General features: G+C 34.1%; 1 protein-coding gene across 2 annotated transcripts; it reads right to left on the bottom strand.

The window, feature by feature from the left end:
* Nucleotides 1–128: 128 nt before the first annotated feature.
* Nucleotides 129–20050, bottom strand: LOC110692993 (transcription factor IIIB 90 kDa subunit-like). 2 transcript variants are annotated; one of them, XM_021870084.1, is made up of 20 exons: nt 19643–20050; nt 19274–19353; nt 18647–18728; nt 18476–18551; nt 16994–17079; nt 16829–16905; nt 14760–14816; nt 14438–14550; nt 13762–13841; nt 13134–13220; nt 10632–10712; nt 9480–9647; nt 9218–9373; nt 7492–7546; nt 7262–7377; nt 4891–4971; nt 4075–4209; nt 1727–1807; nt 1435–1491; nt 129–486 (listed from the first exon to the last, which is right to left on the bottom strand). In XM_021870084.1, the coding sequence occupies exons 2-20, from the start codon at nt 19342–19344 to the stop codon at nt 277–279; spliced, it is 1869 nt and encodes a 622-aa protein (XP_021725776.1). In that variant the 5' UTR covers nt 19345–19353; nt 19643–20050; the 3' UTR covers nt 129–276. The 2 variants fall into 2 exon arrangements, with proteins under 2 accessions (XP_021725776.1, XP_021725777.1); XM_021870085.1 differs by lacking the exons at nt 18476–18551; nt 18647–18728; nt 19274–19353; nt 19643–20050 and adding an exon at nt 15520–15589 and having other exon boundaries at nt 16829–16901.
* Between the last annotated feature and the right edge of the window lie 179 nt (nt 20051–20229).

Genomic DNA, 20229 nt, shown 5'->3' with positions numbered 1-20229 from the left:
ACAGTACTCGACTGTAAAGCCGTTCAAGATTCTTGTTGGGAACGTATAATTTCTATACCTCCCCCCCCCCCCCCCCCCCCCCACCAAATAAACGAATACACTTTCTTATTGGAAAAAAAATGCAGAAGTGCAAAAAATAATATATCATAGCTACTATGTATATAATTGAAATTTATAAATGATAATAATAATAATAAAATAATAATAATAAAAAAAAAAAACCTGTAATCTAGTCTAGGGACATGGCAATTAAACTAAAGTGTGCAGCTGGTGCTGTCAGAACAAACCATCATCAAAAGCTTCATAATCTTCTTCATAATAACCATTGTCTTGGTAGTCTCCGTAATTTCCTTCTTCACATTCATCCACTGTCTCCAATTCATCCTCATTATTCTCACCTTCAGCTTCAGTTTTGTTAGTCCATGACATGCCATTCTTTTCTATATTGGTTTCTGACTGACTCTTCTTTGGCTTATCAGGAATTGCCTGCAAAGACATGCAAACAAACTCGATAGTCATAAACTATTGATCCTGAAAGAGAAATCATAAGGTTTCCAGTCCACCACCTTTGACCACAGCTCACTCCAAAATTTAGCACCAAAGATCAATTCAAAACCCTACAACCTAGTAAGAATGTGTGCTATAATATATCTACCTTCAATTGGTAAAACCAAATAGCAGTGTTCCAACACACTTCAAGGAACAGCATAAGGTTTGAATTTTGTAATTAAAAAACAAAATACTTGCTCCATTTTTTTTTTTTACTCACAATGTTTCCACAGTTTACAGTATTAACAATTCCACTTCAATAACATTTTGTGATTTATACTTGGAGAAAATAATAATCCTATGCAATATTGTTGGATCTGTCTCAATGTGTACTATATTATAATTTAATTTTCATAGTTTTTACAAAAGTATAATTAAAGATATTAGCAATTAAAAAAAAAAAAAAAGCACTGGCAATCGTGAAAAATATACTGCAGGTAAAAAAAAAAAAAATTAAAAGCAAAAATCTATGCTGAATATTAAAAGTGGATCCTATGCAATATTGTTGGATCTGTCTCAATGGAAACTTGCATTTTCATAAAAGTGGGTTTACTATGGATCCTATTCAAGAAAAGCGTGCAGGAATGGTGCATACAATAAAGAAGCATGACACTCCTCCCCAATAATTATTATGGGTGAAGATGCTGCCGAGGAAAATACAAAGAAACAATGTCACCAAGAACTATTGCGCTTTGGATATGGCAAATATTGCCATGGAAAAAACTTCACCTATATGTCGGAAACCATCAAAATTACTTACAGAAGAGGCAGTCACAGTAATGGATTATATAACATAAAGAGGTAAGTCATATTTTACACAATTTAGGTGTATCTTCAAGTAACACCCCTAAAGAAATCTTTAAAAAATTGAATTAGTGTACTTACAGGTTCATCAAACAGTTCCTTCAATCTATCATATTTGATATTTGTACTGGTCCTCCTCTGAAACCAAAAATAAATTCAATAGATATTAGAAATTGCATGCAGCATCTAAATCAAATGAGAGATGGATTAATATCTGTCCTAAGATAAGGTTAACAATAATCTATATTTTCAAAAATTAGAAATGGATACAAAGGGGATTAATCAACCTGCCAACCAGTAATCAAATAGACCATATATTAAAGCTCCAAATAAAGAAGAAACCAACACCAATTTATAATATGGCAAACTTTACCTTTTTAGATAGCATTTGTTGAACTGCTTCTGCAGTAGTCTGAGGATTCTTTGTTTCAGCAGCCCTTTTTAGCTGGCGTCCCTGAAAAGTGGCACTTATAAGGATTTAAATAGTCACATATGGTTATATCTGCATTCTTGTTGGAATGGTTTAATACAATCACCAGTATTCTTAAGCTTGGATTCAAATTATTCAATATTCAAACTATAAGGGCATAGGAATAGCCGAATAGGTATGGAGTAGTAGTTGAATGACACTGAGAGGATCAGATGAGCACAATTAAAGCACAAGAGATGGGGAAAGGACTTTTGTTTTAACCAACCAACAATCAATCAAAGGCTTAATCCCATAAGTGGGGATGGCTACATGAACCAAAAGTGACTATTCCGAATAGTTATCCACAAAAATCTTCCTCCTCCATCCCTTACGACCAAATACCTCATTCTCAAGCAAATCCATTTGCTTCATATCCTTCCTAGCTCCTTCCAACCAAGTCTATTTCGGTCTCCCTCAACCACGTTTACGCACTCCTTGATCCCACTCTTCGTACTGGTGCACCTGGAGTCTCCATAATTTTCCCTTGGTATGTCTACAATGCCTTAACACCCACTTTCTTGCGAATAACATTCATTTTTCATTAATAATTTCTTGGTATGTCTACAATGTCTCCATAATCTCTTAGAGTGTTCCCACACATACATCTTAACATGCGCATAAGGGCAAAAAGGTAAATTAATACTATCACGACTAATTATTTAATATTTCACTATTCCAGAATTCCATCACCTATAAATTATCTACAGTCTAATTTTCAAAAAGGTAAAATAGTCTCTCATATTGGATCAAACGGGTTTTTTCTGTTCATAAATATCATTTAATGTTGTACCAAAAAAGCACTTTGTATGTTGTATGCATAAGAGTGATATGACCACTACAGAACAGATATATAAACTACTTCATATTAACTTAATTTCCTCTTGCCTACCACCTAGATTATGTTACATTTGGTAAAAAACAAGAATCAAAGAAATTATTGGTTAAATTGTTTTGTGCACTCAATGAACTAGTCAATGAACCCAAATGGCATGCTTAGGTTGAGAGTAATGTATTAATAGGAAAATAAAGTCAAATCAAACAAAATGAAAGTAAATATAGTGGAGGAGGGGATAATGAAGGTGTGATTGTAATTTGTAAGGAGTCTTATAATTTATAGTGATGTTAATCGGTGAAGAAAAGGGACTATTACCCTCATATTGGGGATAATGGTTACAGTATGAGGAGGGTTGGTAACTATTACCCTCATTACGAAGGTAATGATTCCTCCACCCCTCTCTTTTCCTTCACAACTACCTTATTTTTATAAACACCTTATCTCCTTACAACACCACCTCTCATCACTTATGTTTTCCTAATTTGACTTTTATTACTCCCAATCCAAGCATGGATTAAAAGAACATGAGAACTAACACGAAATAACATGAACCCCAAAAGAAACAAAAGAGCATGCAGTTTAACCCCAGAGAACATGTCTAATCTCCACAAAGAAAAAGAAATTAAAAAAGAAAAAAAAAAAAAAAAAAGAGGGAACCGTATAGAAAAGAATATAAAGTAAAAGAACATGTAGCTCAAACCAAATATCTAAAACCCATAAATAAAAAAACACGAGTGGTAATGAAAACTGAAAAGATTATAGGCCCCGTTTGGTTTAATGTAAAACATTTTCAATGGAAAATTAGTTTTCATGGAAAATATATTTTCAAGGAAAAACACAATTGCAAATTAGTTTTCCTTTGTTTGGTTGCATACAAGAAAAGTCCAAGAAAAATAAAAAATAAGAGTGGAAATGTAAGGATGAATGAGAGGGAAGTAAAAAAAGAGGTAAGGAGGAGAGAGGAAAATGTGGCTTCCCTTGTTTTTAGAAGGAAAATGTTTTCCATCATTAAGGATGGAATTTTCCACCCTTGAAAAATTGTTTTCCACTCTTTAACAAACCAAACAAAGGAAAATGGGAAAAAATGGAAAATTCATTTTCCATGAAAACATTTTACATCAAACCAAACAGGGCCATAATCTAAAGAACATATTCTTCAACCTTATATAAAACACAAAATCATACATGGCCCGTATTGAAAAGAATGTAAAGTTAACAAACATATAGTTCAACCCTAAAGAACATGGGTATTTTGATTGAACGCACCATCTAATTTGTGACCTACTGGTTTACCACTAAAAGCAAGAGTTAAAAAATTTATTATCCATTCACCAGAAAGATATAGAAAGAGCAGGAGAAAAGAAAGAGAGCATCAAGACATCAAGGGCAAAGATGAGTTATAAGCAGCAAGAGTTACTTTTTTCAACTTTGCATAATTTGCAGCAGCTTCATCAGCCAGTTTTTTGGCATCAAGCGCCTGTGCTGAACCATTTTCAAACTTGGCCATCATTGCTTCCCTCGCAGCAGCTTCTGCTTCTTTAGCTGCTTGTTCCTGCACACATGGGTCCATATCAAGTAAAAGTAGAAGGGTAAGGTGGATAATCTGATCTTTAGAGAGTGAAGGTATAAATAAGATCATGTCTAAGATTCCAAATACAATCAACCTTAACCTACTCTAGGTGATAAACCCAGGATTCAATAGCACAAGTGGTTCTCCAGGAAAACATAGTAGCATGTCCTCGGACTCAGATTAATGGGAAAATATGAATTTCTTACATTATCAAGTTAAAGTTTCTAAACCGCCCCCCCCCCCCCCCCAAATCAAAAATTAAACACACACATTTGAACTAAGTGTCCACATAACACATACAATTTAGAAAAGCCACTTGATGACTGTTTAATTACCAAGTCCTTATCCACATACCCATTGACCAATACTTATTTAAAAAGACAGCAGAGACTGATATTCTAGAAGTATTGTTTCTCCCATGCAGCAAAGGACATATTCCTCTGTGACTAAAAGATAATCTTAACTTTTCTGCTAACTCTTTAATACTGCTTCATATTTACTGATATAATCCAAGCCATAATAAACTTACCCATATCCGAAAGTCATGAATCCTCCAAGTCTCTTTTAAGAAACTATGCTAAATAGCTTGCAGCATACAAGAAAATTAACAAAAAACAAAGTATTATTTGCATTACGGGGCATAAATGCAACTTAATAATATACCTGAAGGTATTCCTGATTTAAGCCCTCCCAGATTTGCTTCTTGCAGAGCATTTGTTCTTCATTATACAAGTAACCGGCAACCTTCAAAAAAAAAAAAAAAAAAAATAAATTTTTGTTTCAAAATTTGTTTTCCTCTGTTTCTTTATATTGCACCACTTCCTAAAATAAAAATATCACAATGCTTGCAACACACCATAAAAGGTAACTTTTATTTGCCAAAAGTTACAATTTTATCCTTTTGTAACAAACTAAATTTTATTTAATTAACCTTCCCCATTTTTAGTAACTTTCTCTCTCTGCTCCCAATCCTTTACCTTAGACAATTTCATGAGCAACCCATATTAACCCCACCCACCATTATTTCCACCATAACCGCCACTACCCCCACTGTGACAGCGATTAACCCAAGTACCCAACCAAAACCAACGCCTACCTAGTCAAATCACCATCCACCCTCGTCGATCTCGTCATAACCACTACCAACTTCACTTAAACCACCAACTACCTCCACGAATCTGGCCAAAACCACCACCCACTTTCACTACTTTAACAAAATTAATAGTCTACCACCATGATTTTATGAAGAATAGAGAAAATGGGCTAAATAAAGCATATGTGGTCAAAATCGACCAGAGGTCTAAGACTTCCAACGCCAACTCCAACCACTGAGAGGTTGAATGTTGCCTAGTTCATTCTACCTCTCTCTCTTAATTTATTATAAATGATGGGTTCTTCATTCTTTTTATTATCCTGTCTTTCCTGAAATTTCTCTTTCGATTCTTTATTTTTAATGGCTGGTTGAAGGGGTCATGAGGGTAGTGATGAAGAAAAGGAGGAAAGGAAGATGGGTTGTGGCGGCAGTGGTGGTGGAGCTGGGTGTTCAGGTCATTGGTAAAGATGCAATTGTGGGGTGGGTGATTAGAAGGATTAATTAAACTGTGATAAGTCAAGTATGGCCCACCCAATTCTACTTTCTTCATAACTATGCAAAGGGCCATCTTGCAACAATAAAGAAACAGGAAAAGTATAAATCAATTAGTAAAATAATAGGACATGACTTGGACAGCTTGTATATTTTACAAACAGTCAAACACAATATGTACATATCTTCAAGCAAAACAACAAATTTTCTACCAAAAATAGATTGGACAAGGAAAATGATACTAAAGTTGAGAAGATATTAAAAGGGTTAAAACCCAAACAGAGATGTACTCCTTCTGTCCTGTATTGTTTCTCCCGTTTTCCATTTTGGGTGTCCCAAAATAATCTTCCCATTTTCAAACACTCTGAAAAGACCAAATTGCCTAAACTCTTTTTGGTTTTTATTCACTCAATTACCTAGAATACTCTCAATTTTTCTGTAAATATTTGTGCCCCACTCATGTGCATGTACTTATTTCTTTATCATGCACTTATTATTTGTGCCCCACTCACATTTCTTGTACTTTTCTCTCTTTTTAATGTACTTCATATATTTCCTCCCATTTCTTAATTCCCGTGAAATTTTCACAACGGCAAAAATTGTATGGGACGGCGGGAGTAAGCAAATAAAAATGTCTTAGGCAACCAGCAGTATAAGGTCAACAAATGAAAGGACTTTCTGCAATCTCGCACCATCACAGGACACTGTCATTCCAACATTTCCCTTCATGTCAAAATACAAACAGGATCTCTCACAGCTCACACCGTAACAGATACTGTAACTTAGACATTTCTCAACAGACTCCCTCTTCTTCCCAACCACCCCTTAGTTACAAACCCAACAATTTCTTTATAACGGTTTACAAATCACTATATGGTTTTATGGTTTACCAATCAGGTTTACAGCTCAAAGTTTCATAATTTGCCGCATGTGTTAAACACCTTAGACATTCTCCTTTGGTCCATCTTAATATTATTAGCTCAATCGCTCGCCTTATTATTTTTATTATTGTTGTTAATAAAAAGAAAACAAGCTTAAATGACAATGCAGCAGCCACAAACATAGAATAGGGGTAAAAAAAACAAAAAAAATATTTGACCATACCTCATCGTCATCAATATACGAAAAGTTTTCAGATTCATTGCCTCCTATACACATGTAATCAGATTTAAAGGATTTCTCACCACGTGTTAGGTTTGGAAAAAAGGGAGGGTAGTTTTATGGTTTACCAACCAGGTCAAAAGCTCAAAATTTCATAATTTACTCGATACACATTGTTAAACACCTTAGACATTTTTTGAAGGTCCATCTTAACATCCTAAGCTCAGTTGCTCGCATTATTATTATTGTTATTAAAAAAAGTATAATCGAACAAGTGACGTGCAGATAAATGACAATGCAGCAGTCACAAACATAAATTAGCAAAAGAAAAAAAAAACAAAAAAATACCTCATCGTCATCAATGTCTGATAAGTTTCCAGATTCATCGCCTTCGACGCCCATGTAATCAGATTTAAAATATTCCTCACCACCATCATCTACTGCCTCATGCTGAGTTCTGACACCTGATAAATCAAAAGATTTAAGGGCAAAGCCGCAAAGTAGATATGTTATCACTTACTATGACCAACTTTTGATTTATGACAAAAAGGCAGATAAAGAAGACCAACAATTAACACCTGCAGCTGCCATTTGGTCAATTCCATCAGCACCGAGTCTTCTTTCTTTCTCCATCTACACAAAGGAATAATGAGTAAATAGACACAGAAGAAAAGTAGAAGCCATCTGAGATTTTATATATATTTAGAATAACATAGTGCAACATGACAAGAAGATGATCTGAAAACCACTCATGAAACATCAACAATATTCATCGCCAATGGAAGATGTAGGGAGTATGGACACTAACACTAATGAACAGAAAACTGCACAAAAAGCATTTATAATGTTCCGGAGAGAAGTGAAGCAGAAATAATAGATATAATACAATTACATATAATCCCCCCCCCCTTCTGATATAATACACCTTCATACAACTTCAGGTAGAGGAAGATACTAAAAGATAAGATTTGCACTGTCATAATAGTTCAGAAGTGAACTATTATCATTACCAATTGTATTTATGAGTAAATAAATAAGCAATAGACTAAAAAAAAAAGTAAATATCGATAAACAAAATAAGTGATCTTGCATAGAGTAATTATGATGCAAGTAAAAGCAATACCAGTACTTGGGGTAACTTTATTTGGATATGGGAAACTTTTGATGGGATGTATGTAAAATGATAAATTCTTATGGGGTATGAAGAGACATTTTATAGTCAAGGTGATTGCAGTTTTGCACTGTCTCAACAAAGCAGATAGTAATTAGGGTGAAAAAAATGCAAATCATTAGAAAAGCACATATTGATTTGCATGGCCGCATGCACACACGTGTGCCCTACCGATATCTAGTGCTCAGTGACAGATCTGGCCGTATAATCTATTGCTATATTCACAAGTCAAAATTTGGTCAACAATTGTCTTTATTGTAACTCAGCCAGTGGGTTTCTTGCTGCTAGTACCAAGCCTAGATAAAGGAGGGTTACGGTAGGCTAGTGACAGCCAGTGTAAAACTTTGTCACATCTCTTGACATGAGCCACAATGATTGAGAGTGTACTAGGATGGATGACCTCCTGGAGGTCCTCATGTAGCCGACCCCACTTATGAGATTAAGGCGTTCAAGCAAGCACGTAATCATTTGTCTTCATTGTATTCTTCAAACATTTATTTTTAACTTTGATTGTAAAAAAAAAAAACTAGTATTCTATAGGTGGCAGTAAAACCATTGAAGGTGGGAGAGAGAGAGAGGTACCAAACTTGCACATCTCAAAATACATACTCCCTCCGTGTTTTAACAAGTGTTACACTTTGATCAAACACACATGCCGAGACACAACTTTGACCATTAATTTATCTAATTATATATTAGTAAAATTATAAGAAAATTGATATCATGAAAGTATACATTATAACGAACCCAACAATGTATTATACAGTAACATTTTTTAAAATATATATTAGTAAATTAATCAAGTCAAAAGTCAAAACCATTGTGTGAATAATGAAAAGTCAAAATGCAACACTTATAAAAACAGAGGGAGTATATTCTTACAAAAAGGCCAAAGGATAAAATTTTCCAGTTTCATATTCTATGCATTATGACCCTTTCTTCGTTTAAATGAATCCTATCAAGAAAGGGTTAAATGTAGTGGGGTCTGCATTTTAAATTTTTCTTTAATCAATGTGCAAGCAATTCAATATTCATCACAGATAGACCATTGTAAAAATGAAATAGGGACATAAGATATAACATAACATAAATAAAACAAGTAGCGAGGCAAATGATGCAGATAAGGACAGTACATTTGAGTGTTCACAACTGTTTTCCACAAATGCAGGTTCCATAAGAGAATCTGCAGCCATTTCATTTGCACATGCCACTGCTAATCTTTCTCTCTCAGCACGCTGGAAAGCTGGGGGTTCTGATCCCCCGTCAAGACCTCCTGAAAGTTTTATGAACTGTATCACCCAGCCAGCATGAACTATGTTAAGACTACTAATGTTACATAGCTCAGCAAAATAAACTGTATATTGTTAAAACAAGAGCCTGAATAAAAGTATAAACCTCATGATAACAGCTTTCACAAAGTCCATGAGCAAATTGAGGCTCTCCACCACCCTTATGTTTGCAAAGCAATTCCTCTCCTTTGATCATGTTGTCTCCAAAATTCGTATGTTTGACTTTATTACCATTTCTGTCAAGCTCCTCAGCTTTTTGGTTGAATTCCTCTATCTGTTACACCCAATACATTCATGACAAACTGCTCTCCAAGGAACAGAAGATTGAAAACTTCACAAGCAAATGACTAATAACAGTAAACAATAAACTACACAGCAGCACCCTACTACACACTCAGAGTGGTGTTTACAGTTATCAAACCTCTGGTCTTAAATTATTGATCCAACATTAGCCATACCCCATAAAAAAGCCAGATGTTAAGCTAGCACAAGTTATTTGAATAAATATATGACATACACCAAGAGAAAGGAGGAAATGGCTAAGCCATAGAAAGCACGAGCGGGTGGTAGGATAAACCCTAACAAAGCTATGTGCCCACCATTTAAAATTATTTTCTCCACTCAAAAACAGTGCAAGCACCACGAAAATAAATCCCCTCCTGGATTAGCACAAAATTTATCAAATTTACGAGAGCAAAAAGAAACTTTGACACTAAGTGATGCAAGAGCAAGTAGATGGTTTTCATTAATTATTAGTCGGTAGATTATTAGTATCATTAATATTGTTGTTTTAGTAGATAATATATCTTATTGGTTATGGAAATTTATCTTTTTAGAGTTTATGTCAGTCAAATAACCCTATATAAGGGATAATAGTATTAAATTATGGGCAGATATTGATTATATAAAAATATATGAGTTAAGCTTTAGTGCTTAAATTTAAGTTAGAGGATTCTTGTTAAGAGTTCGAACGGGTTTGTTAACCTGGAATTTAGTGTCGTTGCCACTAAATCCACCCTTAGAGGTCATTCCTTTCTAAGTTTTATCCTACGGTTGTCAAGATCTGCATCACTAAGCCATAGACATTGCTAGCATAGGCTTTTGGTACCCCTAATAGAATACTTTGAAAAGTCTGAGTTTACTTTGCCACTACCCATCCCTCATTAGGTACCAATCCACAGACAACAATAACACGACAACGACAACCAAAAAAATGTAAACAAAAATTTTTAAAAAAAAGTGCATAATATGCACGAACCGTGAGGCCCCCTGATTCTGTTCCCTCAAATTCAATCAACCTCTTGGTCAATGTGGCTTCACAAATATGTACATGTTTAACCTGCACAAAACAGTAAATATTGTCAATGAAGGACCTAAAATCATTTCCATGTAAGCTTTGTAAAATGTATATTGTATTAGGGATATAAACATCAAGAGCAATCCCATTAGTTGGTTTAAAATACAATCAACGTTCTTCAAGAAATTGATACCAATCTTTGATTTAGTTAGTCTTTAGATAGTCGAGGCAATCTAGAAATAAATAAATTTATCAATTTAGAAAACATCAAAACAAGAACATTGACCAAGCAAGCATCCAACCAAAATCAAGGCCAAGGGAGTTGCTTCCCTTATTTTTTTCACATTTGTTTTAAAAATAAACACATGTTTTATTCCCTAAACCAGACACAAATCTCAAATAACTTTTACTCTCATTCACAAGGAATGTCACATGCCCCCACTATCCGATACTAAAACATTCAACTAAAAAGCCATACCCCATTTAATTGTGTTGAATTCTATAGTGAAAAAAGTATGAGGTGGAGGAAGAATCTTATTCACAGGTATGTGCTAAATGAAAATATTATGTTGGGCATTTTATGCATGTATAGATGCCTAAATATGAAGTTGGATCAAGCTAAATGGAAGAAAGAAGCAAGAAAGGAAGCATATTGAACTGGAAAGATTAGCATGGTTGAACGGAGCCTCACAGCATGAACCATAGTTGTCAGGCAGCCCACATCCTTAGTCCTAAGACACGGCTGTGCAGCTCTAGTGAGCCACATGGTTTATTACATATAAAAATTTCCTGAGTACTTTATGACAAGCAAACAGCCACTTTTAATAGTCAATTTTTTATGAAAAGTAATCAGCTCTAGAGAAGTCTGACTAATCAATCAAGACACATGTCATGAAAAGAACAATAATTTCATATCATCAAGAAAAATGATATAAAATAAATTATTTTTTAAAAAAAAAAAAAAATTCCTAGTACGCTGATAAGTTTTTCATTGACTTCATGTATGTCTCTATATCCTACTTGATACATTGGTGTCATAAACCTATCTCTTGCCTCTCTGTTTCCCATACAAGTGCAAGTGCAAGTGCATAGTGACAATGAGAAATGTACACTTCAGGGAGTGCGCACTGCCCAGCATCCTTCAAAGTTTGTAACTGTTTCCATAATCATCCTCTAAATGCTTTAAGATCTACCACAATCTATAGACTATACCTTAATCAATTCATTGATCATAGCCATACTTTGTATGAGATATTGAGATGGACTCAATTTGTCAAACTATATCATTTTGGAGGTAACTTCAAGAGAGGAGAAGGTAAGAGAAAAACCCTTTGTTTTTCAAGATACATTTAGTATCTCATACCTTTTCACTTGTCTAGAAGCCCGAGAATTTGAAAAAGAACCCTGAAGAACCTCAAACCAAGAAAAACAGGAAAATTAACGCATATATTGGCACATACTCAATGGAATGTCTGATGCATGGTTTGGTGCCTATCAAATGGTTCTTACAACTTTCTTTCTGTATAGTGCACCACTACTATTCGAAAGTAACCACCTTTCACACTTACATAGTATTCAGCTTTCTTCATACTTATCTCAACATAAGGTTGAACTAAACTGATACAGAACAAGGTTGAACCAAACTGATACAGAACAAGGTTGAACCAAACTGATACAGAACAAGGTTGAACCCAGTTGATACAGAACAAAGCTTAGAAAAACAAAATATCAGTTGAGGTAAAACTGAAAGGGAGAAGAGTAAGTGACAAGGAAAAGATTCTCCTTCCATTTGACTTAAGCTATAAAGGGTTGCAAGTGCGGAGGAAAAGGAAATTGCATCCTTCACTGGGCCCTTATTAACAACTTCCAGTGCTCCAATGTAAACAAAATGCTTAAAGAGGAGCCTTAATCTTTCAATACTCATCTGCTGGGAATCTAGACGATTTCCTTTAAAGAAGATCACGACAGTTTATTGGCCAAAATACAATAAACAGATAAATAAACAAAATTTTAAAAAAAAAAATTAAAAAAAAAATCTCTCTTGTCATATAGCCAAAGCATCATACAGACTTATAATTTTCCATCAACACCAACCTATAAATAAAGAAAACAGTCCAGCACGCTTCGCTACAGGTTAAAACTGAATATTCTTTCTAGTCATTAGAGAGCCTTGAAAAGGGAACATTTTAATGGTTCTGATAATCTAGTTACCGTTTTACGCCATTACCTTGTTATTAGTTCACTCCACAAGAAAGGCAGTAATCAATACATGTAGGTATATAACCTTAAAGAATTGATCCACTCACCAAACTAACCCTTGATCTACTCTTTACTATGAAACCCTCCAACTGGTTATCATTATAAATGCCCATTGGTGTTGGAGTCATTATTTTTATATGCTTCATAAACATAAAGTAATAATATTCTACAGTTGCAAGTATTTTATAAAGCAGGAACACTCACTATCTCTGCCTTTGAAAACTTGAAACCATGCGAAAGAGCTGATATGTACAGTGCTGCACCACATAAGCCACTAGGCTTTCTCCCTGTCTGCATGCCATGGCAATAGTAAAGAACTAGATATCTCACTATAAACACCAAAATGTAAGGTATGAAAAATGAAGAGCATCAAGTACCATAGATCTGATTCAAATTGATTACTAGCTACTGAAAGCAACAGAATTTGGAAAGTAAAAGCAATGTTGACAGAAAGAAACAAAAAACTAACTGGAGCCATTACACCAACAGACATTAACTATGCACAAATTCTGGAGCTTTGTCTGACCATTCAATTCTAACCATGTAATAGTACAGCATGAAAAAGGGTACAATTCCATGCAGAGCATAAATAGCTTGATTAATATGGTTTTTTTTTTTTTTTTTTGATAAGAAAATAAACTTTGCATTCAACAGAAGAAATCTACAAAAAAAAAAACCCAGGAGGATAAAAAAAACGGAAAATATATCAAGTCCATAGCTCATAACAGAACGGAATTACTTTACATCATCTATTCCATGGAAGTTTTCCAGCCCCCCACATGATAAAACAGAAACTGGGGGGTGGGGGGGAGGGAGTAGACAATGTCAATACCTGCATCCAGTTTAGTTTCATGCTAGCCATAATACGCAAAGCAGTCTTCTCTACGTCATGGTTTACTTCCCCCAGCAGAACTGCAAATAATGAAGTGAATATTTAGGACCTTATTTTTTCACAGAGATGAGGGCTTTGACCCTTTTGTGAAGCGCTCTCTCAGAAAATTCCACTCCAGCCCCAGGATAAAAAAATCCGGGGGGGGGGGGGGGGAACTGGGGAAGGTAAAAGCCACCATGTAAAGAAGAAAGGAAATTTGACTCAAAAACATATAACTTCATCACATTTATGCATAAACTATCCAAGGCTTAAAACATTACGCAATAGTAATTGAGTTGCACAGATTATTTTTCACCAACCAGTGCAAGAAATCTACAATAAAAAAAAAAAAAAAAATAAAAAAAATAAAATAAAATAAAAAGAATTCCTAAATTCAAGATTTCAAAGCAATATGCCCTTATTGAAAATGAACTTCTAAGTTAATCTTTATTTTATTTTCCTCTCAAGTACTTTAAGAAAACCAAAACAGAACAGAATATTAGAAAACAACAAAACTCGTTCAGGCCTCAGGGTTGGGCAGAAGAGATAAAAGAAATTAAGGCAAACTGCAGGATATAGAATATCATGTAAAATCTCTACGGCGTTAAAAAATTGCAGTCAATGAAATAATGCATACCATTTGCAAATCGGTGAATAAACAGACTCGGATCCACTGGTTTTTGAACAATTGGATGTTCTTGAAGGTGCAGTACTTTACAAAGCTGCAAAAATACAGCGCCTAGCACATATCTGCAGTGCATATGTTATCAGGACATGCAATAGAAAGACACTTAGAGCTTTTTTATATTTAAAAAAAAAATACAAAAATACATCAAAAAGAATGCATGCAAGGATAGGAAAAGGGAGATATAAATGACAAATCAAATTAAACTATGCATACATGCAAGTATATGTAATCATATATGCTGACTCAAAGAGCAGGAAGATAACAGCCTTACACATTTACTCGCAAAAACTCTGAAAATTCAATAAGGAGGAATGGTTTGTTGTTATCCCTGCACATATAAGAATCCCAACAGCTAGTTAGGAAGGAAAATTATTTACCCATTAACAAATGCTATTCGTATTAGTAAAGTGTCTGAAAAGGGAAAATGTAATATAACATGGTAAGTAATCTAGAAACCTAGTTCTCAATAAGTTTACAGTGAACTTTGTGGTCAAAATCAGCCTCAAATTAGTGCTGTGGATTAAATCAGTCAAAGAAATCCAAAATATATACAGCAAGGGTTTTCTGTTGGACCTAAACCCCTTGGAAGAACTATACATCAATCACCAACCAAAGAGATAGTCAAATTCAAAAGAAAAGGAGAAAAGCTGTCCATTCTACAGCTTCTAGCCTTCTACATTAAAATAGAAACTGATTCAAGCAATAGATGTATAACAATAGTATTTAGTTGCCTTTTGAAAAGTGATAGGAAGGGAAGAATGGAAGATATTCTCAATTAGATCATTCTATTCATTCATAAATTTAGGGTTCATAATATCAATAAGCAAAAAATTACAAGGGGCCCAGAGAAGGATTAAGGGAGAGAGAATGATCAGCATATTATGATAGAATATAGCCCAGGTGAAAGTAGAAGCCTAGAAAGTTGTGTATAATTTTCCTTTGGTTACATAAACAAACAAGAACCCTCGTTCAATACTTTAAAGAGAAATAACTCCACTACTAAGTTTCAATACAAAATTAATGAGCCCCACCTCGAAGCTTGTATCCTTGGAAACAAAAATTGGCCTGCCATAGAGCACTAAGAGCAACTTCAATGACAAGCTGCAATAATCTAACTTGCTTAGCCACATCAAATTTTAAGCTTAAATACTTTCTGACTACAAGTACTCTAATGGTTAGCAATAAGACATTGTAGCTTGCAATATTTACGGAGTAAATAATAAATATAGTAAGCATTACATCTACATGTCACATTGTAAGAGGCATTTGCTTTACTTCAACAGATATAAAACTAAAAAATAAAAAATATATATATATATAAATGCTAGTTTGAGCTACCCATGCTTTCAAGCTAATATTTTTTTTTTAATACTCCAATTTTATCAACCTACTTGATATTTTTACTTATTTGCAAGTGGGTCCCTAAAAGTAACCATTGGAGATGCTCTACAAATAGGGACTTGCTTGCAAATTAATTAAATTTGCAAGCATGTAGCTTACCATTGGAGTGGAAAATTGATGTAGCTAGATTAAGCAACGTTTCTCGAACAAACTACGTTGCTTGATTTTTTCAAAGATAACATCACCGATTTAAAATATGACATGTGTATAATAAAAGCTTATTTATTTATTTTTCTTCCAAGCTACAATATGCTACAATTAACCATTGGAGCACTTTGTAGCTACAAAATATACTAGCTTGAATATTTGATGTGGTAAGATAAGCTACAGGGTATTGTAGCTTACTATTGGAGATGCTCTAAGGACTACAACCTTTAGACAAATCAACCTACAATGTACAAGTGGTTTCTCTAAGAAAACAACTCAACATCGAGAGACAAACTCAAATACAACTTGAACTCTTTCCCTTTAGCCATCCGGCGCAGCAACAACCATTGCGGCAAGTTTTCTTACTCCCTCCGTTTCATAATGTTAGTCCCATATACTATTTTGGGCGTTTCAAAAAGATATACCCATATTGAATATATTTCATTTATAACTTGATTTTTTTTTTGAATTAATAATTTGTGAATTAATGACATGACTCTAAGTAAGGAAATCTTTACCTTAAATTATGCAATTATGACTTGTGCTTTCTTAATAAAAAATTAAAAAAGTTAAATAAGATAAACTAATTATGAATTATGTTGTACTTTAATGTTAGATTCCAAATATATTTCTTTTCTTATTTTATGTATTGATTCTATATGGGACTAACATTATGAAACGGAGGGAGTAAGTTATTTTTCACTAAAAGTCACAAAACTAGGATAGATGCAACACAAACCCACACGTGAATCATGGAATGAAGAATCAAAATAAGAATTTGGGTTCACTTACCGGCATGCAATGTAAAGACATGCAGCTTGAACCTGTTCAGCTTTACGTCCACGCACAAAATTTTTCTCAACAGCTATCTTTAATAAATGTAGACACTCATCAAGACTTATCATATTATAAGTAAATTATGAATATCAGCAACAGGATAAATTCTTTACAACTCACTTCATAAAATCGTACAGCTGGTCGTGCTAAGAGGTCTCCACCACCCACACCCAAGTTCTCGGCCATGTGAATAATGTAGTCATACGCTGCAGTAAATAAAAATGAGAGGTTGAGATCATATAAATATATACAGCAAGCTTCCAATCCCCATCCAACCCAAGGTAAAGGAAACAACACTACATCAATACCCCCTGGCCTGGCACACCTCAGTAACTTTTTCTTATTTCTTAGGGAGCGGTGAGGATGGAATAGTGGCATGTCAACTAAATAAGCGCCAAAGTTTAGACCGCTCACAGTAATTCAGAGCCAACCGAGGAGAACTTTAGATTTTGTGGAATGGGTCATGGTGCATTCGGAAAAGTATGAATACAATTACAGAGGCTATCCACAAAAAGAGGATCAGGAGGAACAAACGAACTTAATCAATGCTACAATTTTTCAATCATACCTAAAGTCCATAGAAGTAGTCTCAATCCCCAACCTTCAACTGCACACTTATCATACTGCTTGCAAAATTTTTACACAATAACACTCCCACTGCCTCAAAATAGTAGACCACATAATTCTGAAGTTGAAATGTGTCTACTTGTTGTCTGTCAAATTCTAATCTTTCCTTCTCAAAAGAAAAAAAAAAGGGGGAGGGGGGGATTTAAGATCATAGCGCGGAGAATAAGGAGCCCTCAAAAAGAATACAGATGAGAAATTGAATAGAATACCTTTTTTAACATAGGACTTAATGCCTTATATACTGCATCAGGTGAAAAGGGGAGCGAGATAAAAATTATAAACCTGCTCTAAATGTTTCACAGCTTTTTTTTAACATTACATTATCTTTTAATGCACATCAACTCCATATATATTTTGATAAGTGAATAGCCAAGTTAGCAAGCATTGTTAACCAGGCCATATAAGGACTAGTCAAAATTAAGTTAGCAACCATAAGGACAGGAGACATCCCGTTCCAACCTTGATATACGAAAAAATCCAGAAACATGCTTACATACGTTAAGAAAGAGAAGGAATTAGCCTACCCATAGAGCAACAAAGAAGCCAGCTACAGAATATTATCCAGAAATTACTACTTCCTCCATTCCTTTTTAGTTGACAGATTTAGACTTTTGATACAATTCATGACCTCTACTTTAACTAGCTTTTGTAATTTATAATTATGGTAAAACATATTCATGTAAGACCTTGTTGGACTTGTCTCAATGAGTCAATGTATATTTTCATAATATCAACTTTATATAATTTTATTTATAAATCATTAAAGATATTAATCATTGAATTTGTGTGTAGGCAAACGTATTAATTTATTTTTTTTAAATGTCAACTCAAAAAGAACGGAAGAAATACATTGCAAAAGCATAAACTAACACAATCCAACAACAATATATTTAGCAAAAAAATCCACAAAGTACATTAAGAACAACCAAGTTTGGCAGTAACAATCACATCAATGTGATGCTAGCCACTACACACCTCTATTTAATGTCCTCTCCCTTGAAACTGCATTCTCAGTTTGTACAGTTTTCACATAATTCCCAGCCAACTGGCTCTGTAACATAGAAAACCACAATGTTACACCAAAGAGTAATAATGTAATATATAAACAAATAAAGCAACCAACTCCTCTTAACACAAAGCACCAACCTGCCCTGCTGCATTTTTAACAAAACTTGGCTCATTTGAATAAATATCATGATCAACGACCTTCCCACAAAGAGTACAACATCTAAGAAAAACAAAACAAAACAAAAAAGGAACAAAATTAAGATATAATGAGGATACAAACCCAAATACTTTAGTATACATCAACGTGTGACAATTGCGCAATTACATTACACAAATTCTATAGGAGCATTCTTAACACATATAATTCTTAACTTCTCCCACCTCAAAATTTATTATATCAGTATCACTATCATGGCAAATAAGAGGTCCAAAACATCAATAAATCACAAACTATGCAATACTCTATTTTAAGTAATACAAATACAATACTAACTTCCTCATACTCGCTGCTCGACCCACATAGTTCACCACAATTCACAAAGTATTATCCCCCCCCCCCACTCCCCACCCTTTCTAATCTTAAGTCCAAAAACATGTACTGTATAACTTTGATGTGGAATGAAGAGTCTAAATAACATATAATCCAATTTCCAACACAAACCATATTTAAAACAGGTCATCTCAAAATTCGAAACCCGAAAATAAAATTAACAGGCAAATATATAAGACCAAACAGAAGGGTTTATAGAGGATAAGTGAACTCACACATAACCCAACTCGGTTGTCTCAACAGGCTGACGTTTAGAGCAACTGTTGCAAAACAGCAGGCGAATCATCCCCAAAATCTGAATGATCAAACACTTTCAAATTAATCAAAACCCAACAAATATATATAGCTCAAATTGAAAAATCGCATTAAATTCTTCTCAATTAAAAATATGTATTGCAAAATTCTAGCAACAAAATCACTCGTTAAAATTTCATAGCTTCGGTAATTAAAACCAATAGTTCAATAATCCACCCTAGAAAAACCCTAAATTTGATTGTACTGACAGTAAAAAATTAGCGATTATCAGTACAATGTGAAATTGATATTCTATGATTAAATAATGAAAAGAAAAAAAAACCAATTACCTAGGAAGGTGCTTCAATGGAGGAGAGAAAGCTCCAAAGCCGCTTCAATGGAGATTTCCGAGTACCCTTTAATGGAGGGAAGGAGGGGCTGTAGCCGCGCAGCGTAAACGTTAAACGGTTAGAGGCTCCAAAAGGGGAAAAAAATTAAAAAAATTACGAGTAGGACTGTAGGAGGCTGAATATAATAATGTTAACCGTCATATCTTTAGATAGCAACAAGGCCAACAGGTTAGAATTCATTCTCATTTAAATTTTATTCCTCGTGTTCTTTCAAAAAAAAAAAAATAATTCCTCGTGTTCTTTCAAAAAAAAAAATTAATTCCTCGTGTTCTTTCAAAAAAAAAAAGTTATTCATCGTATTTCAATACAGTTGTGAGCCTGTGATTAGATTTTGGGCTCAATCGGCACCTCGGGTTGTTAAGTGACGCTTATTTCAACATACGATCGAATTTGTAAAATGTTGTCTTACTTTTTTTATTATATGTATTTTAATACTTATATATTGTACGATTGGTATAAATTTAGTTATTTCAACATATAATCGAATCTCTGGGGTTTTTTTTTTTCAATACTCTATTTTTAATTTT

The sequence above is a fragment of the Chenopodium quinoa genome, unplaced genomic scaffold, assembly GCF_001683475.1.
Source record: "Chenopodium quinoa cultivar QQ74 unplaced genomic scaffold, ASM168347v1, whole genome shotgun sequence".
In the NCBI taxonomy this organism is placed as follows: domain Eukaryota; kingdom Viridiplantae; phylum Streptophyta; class Magnoliopsida; order Caryophyllales; family Amaranthaceae; genus Chenopodium; species Chenopodium quinoa.
The sequence above is the reverse complement of the archived record's forward strand: the minus strand, read 5'-3'. Positions and strand labels throughout refer to the sequence as shown.

What these genes read in the sequence shown, in the direction of transcription:
- LOC110692993 (XM_021870084.1), bottom strand. Translation starts at nt 19,344, where the DNA reads ATGATTCGCCTGCTGTTTTGCAACAGTTGCTCTAAACGTCAGCCTGTT. An exon ending in TGAAACTAAACTGGATGCAG is followed by an intron (nt 13,221 to 13,761) that starts GTATTGACATTG and finishes CATGGCATGCAG; the next exon opens with ACAGGGAGAAAGCCTAGTGG. An exon ending in GTGAAAGCTGTTATCATGAG is followed by an intron (nt 9,374 to 9,479) that starts GTTTATACTTTT and finishes TGGGTGATACAG; the next exon opens with TTCATAAAACTTTCAGGAGG.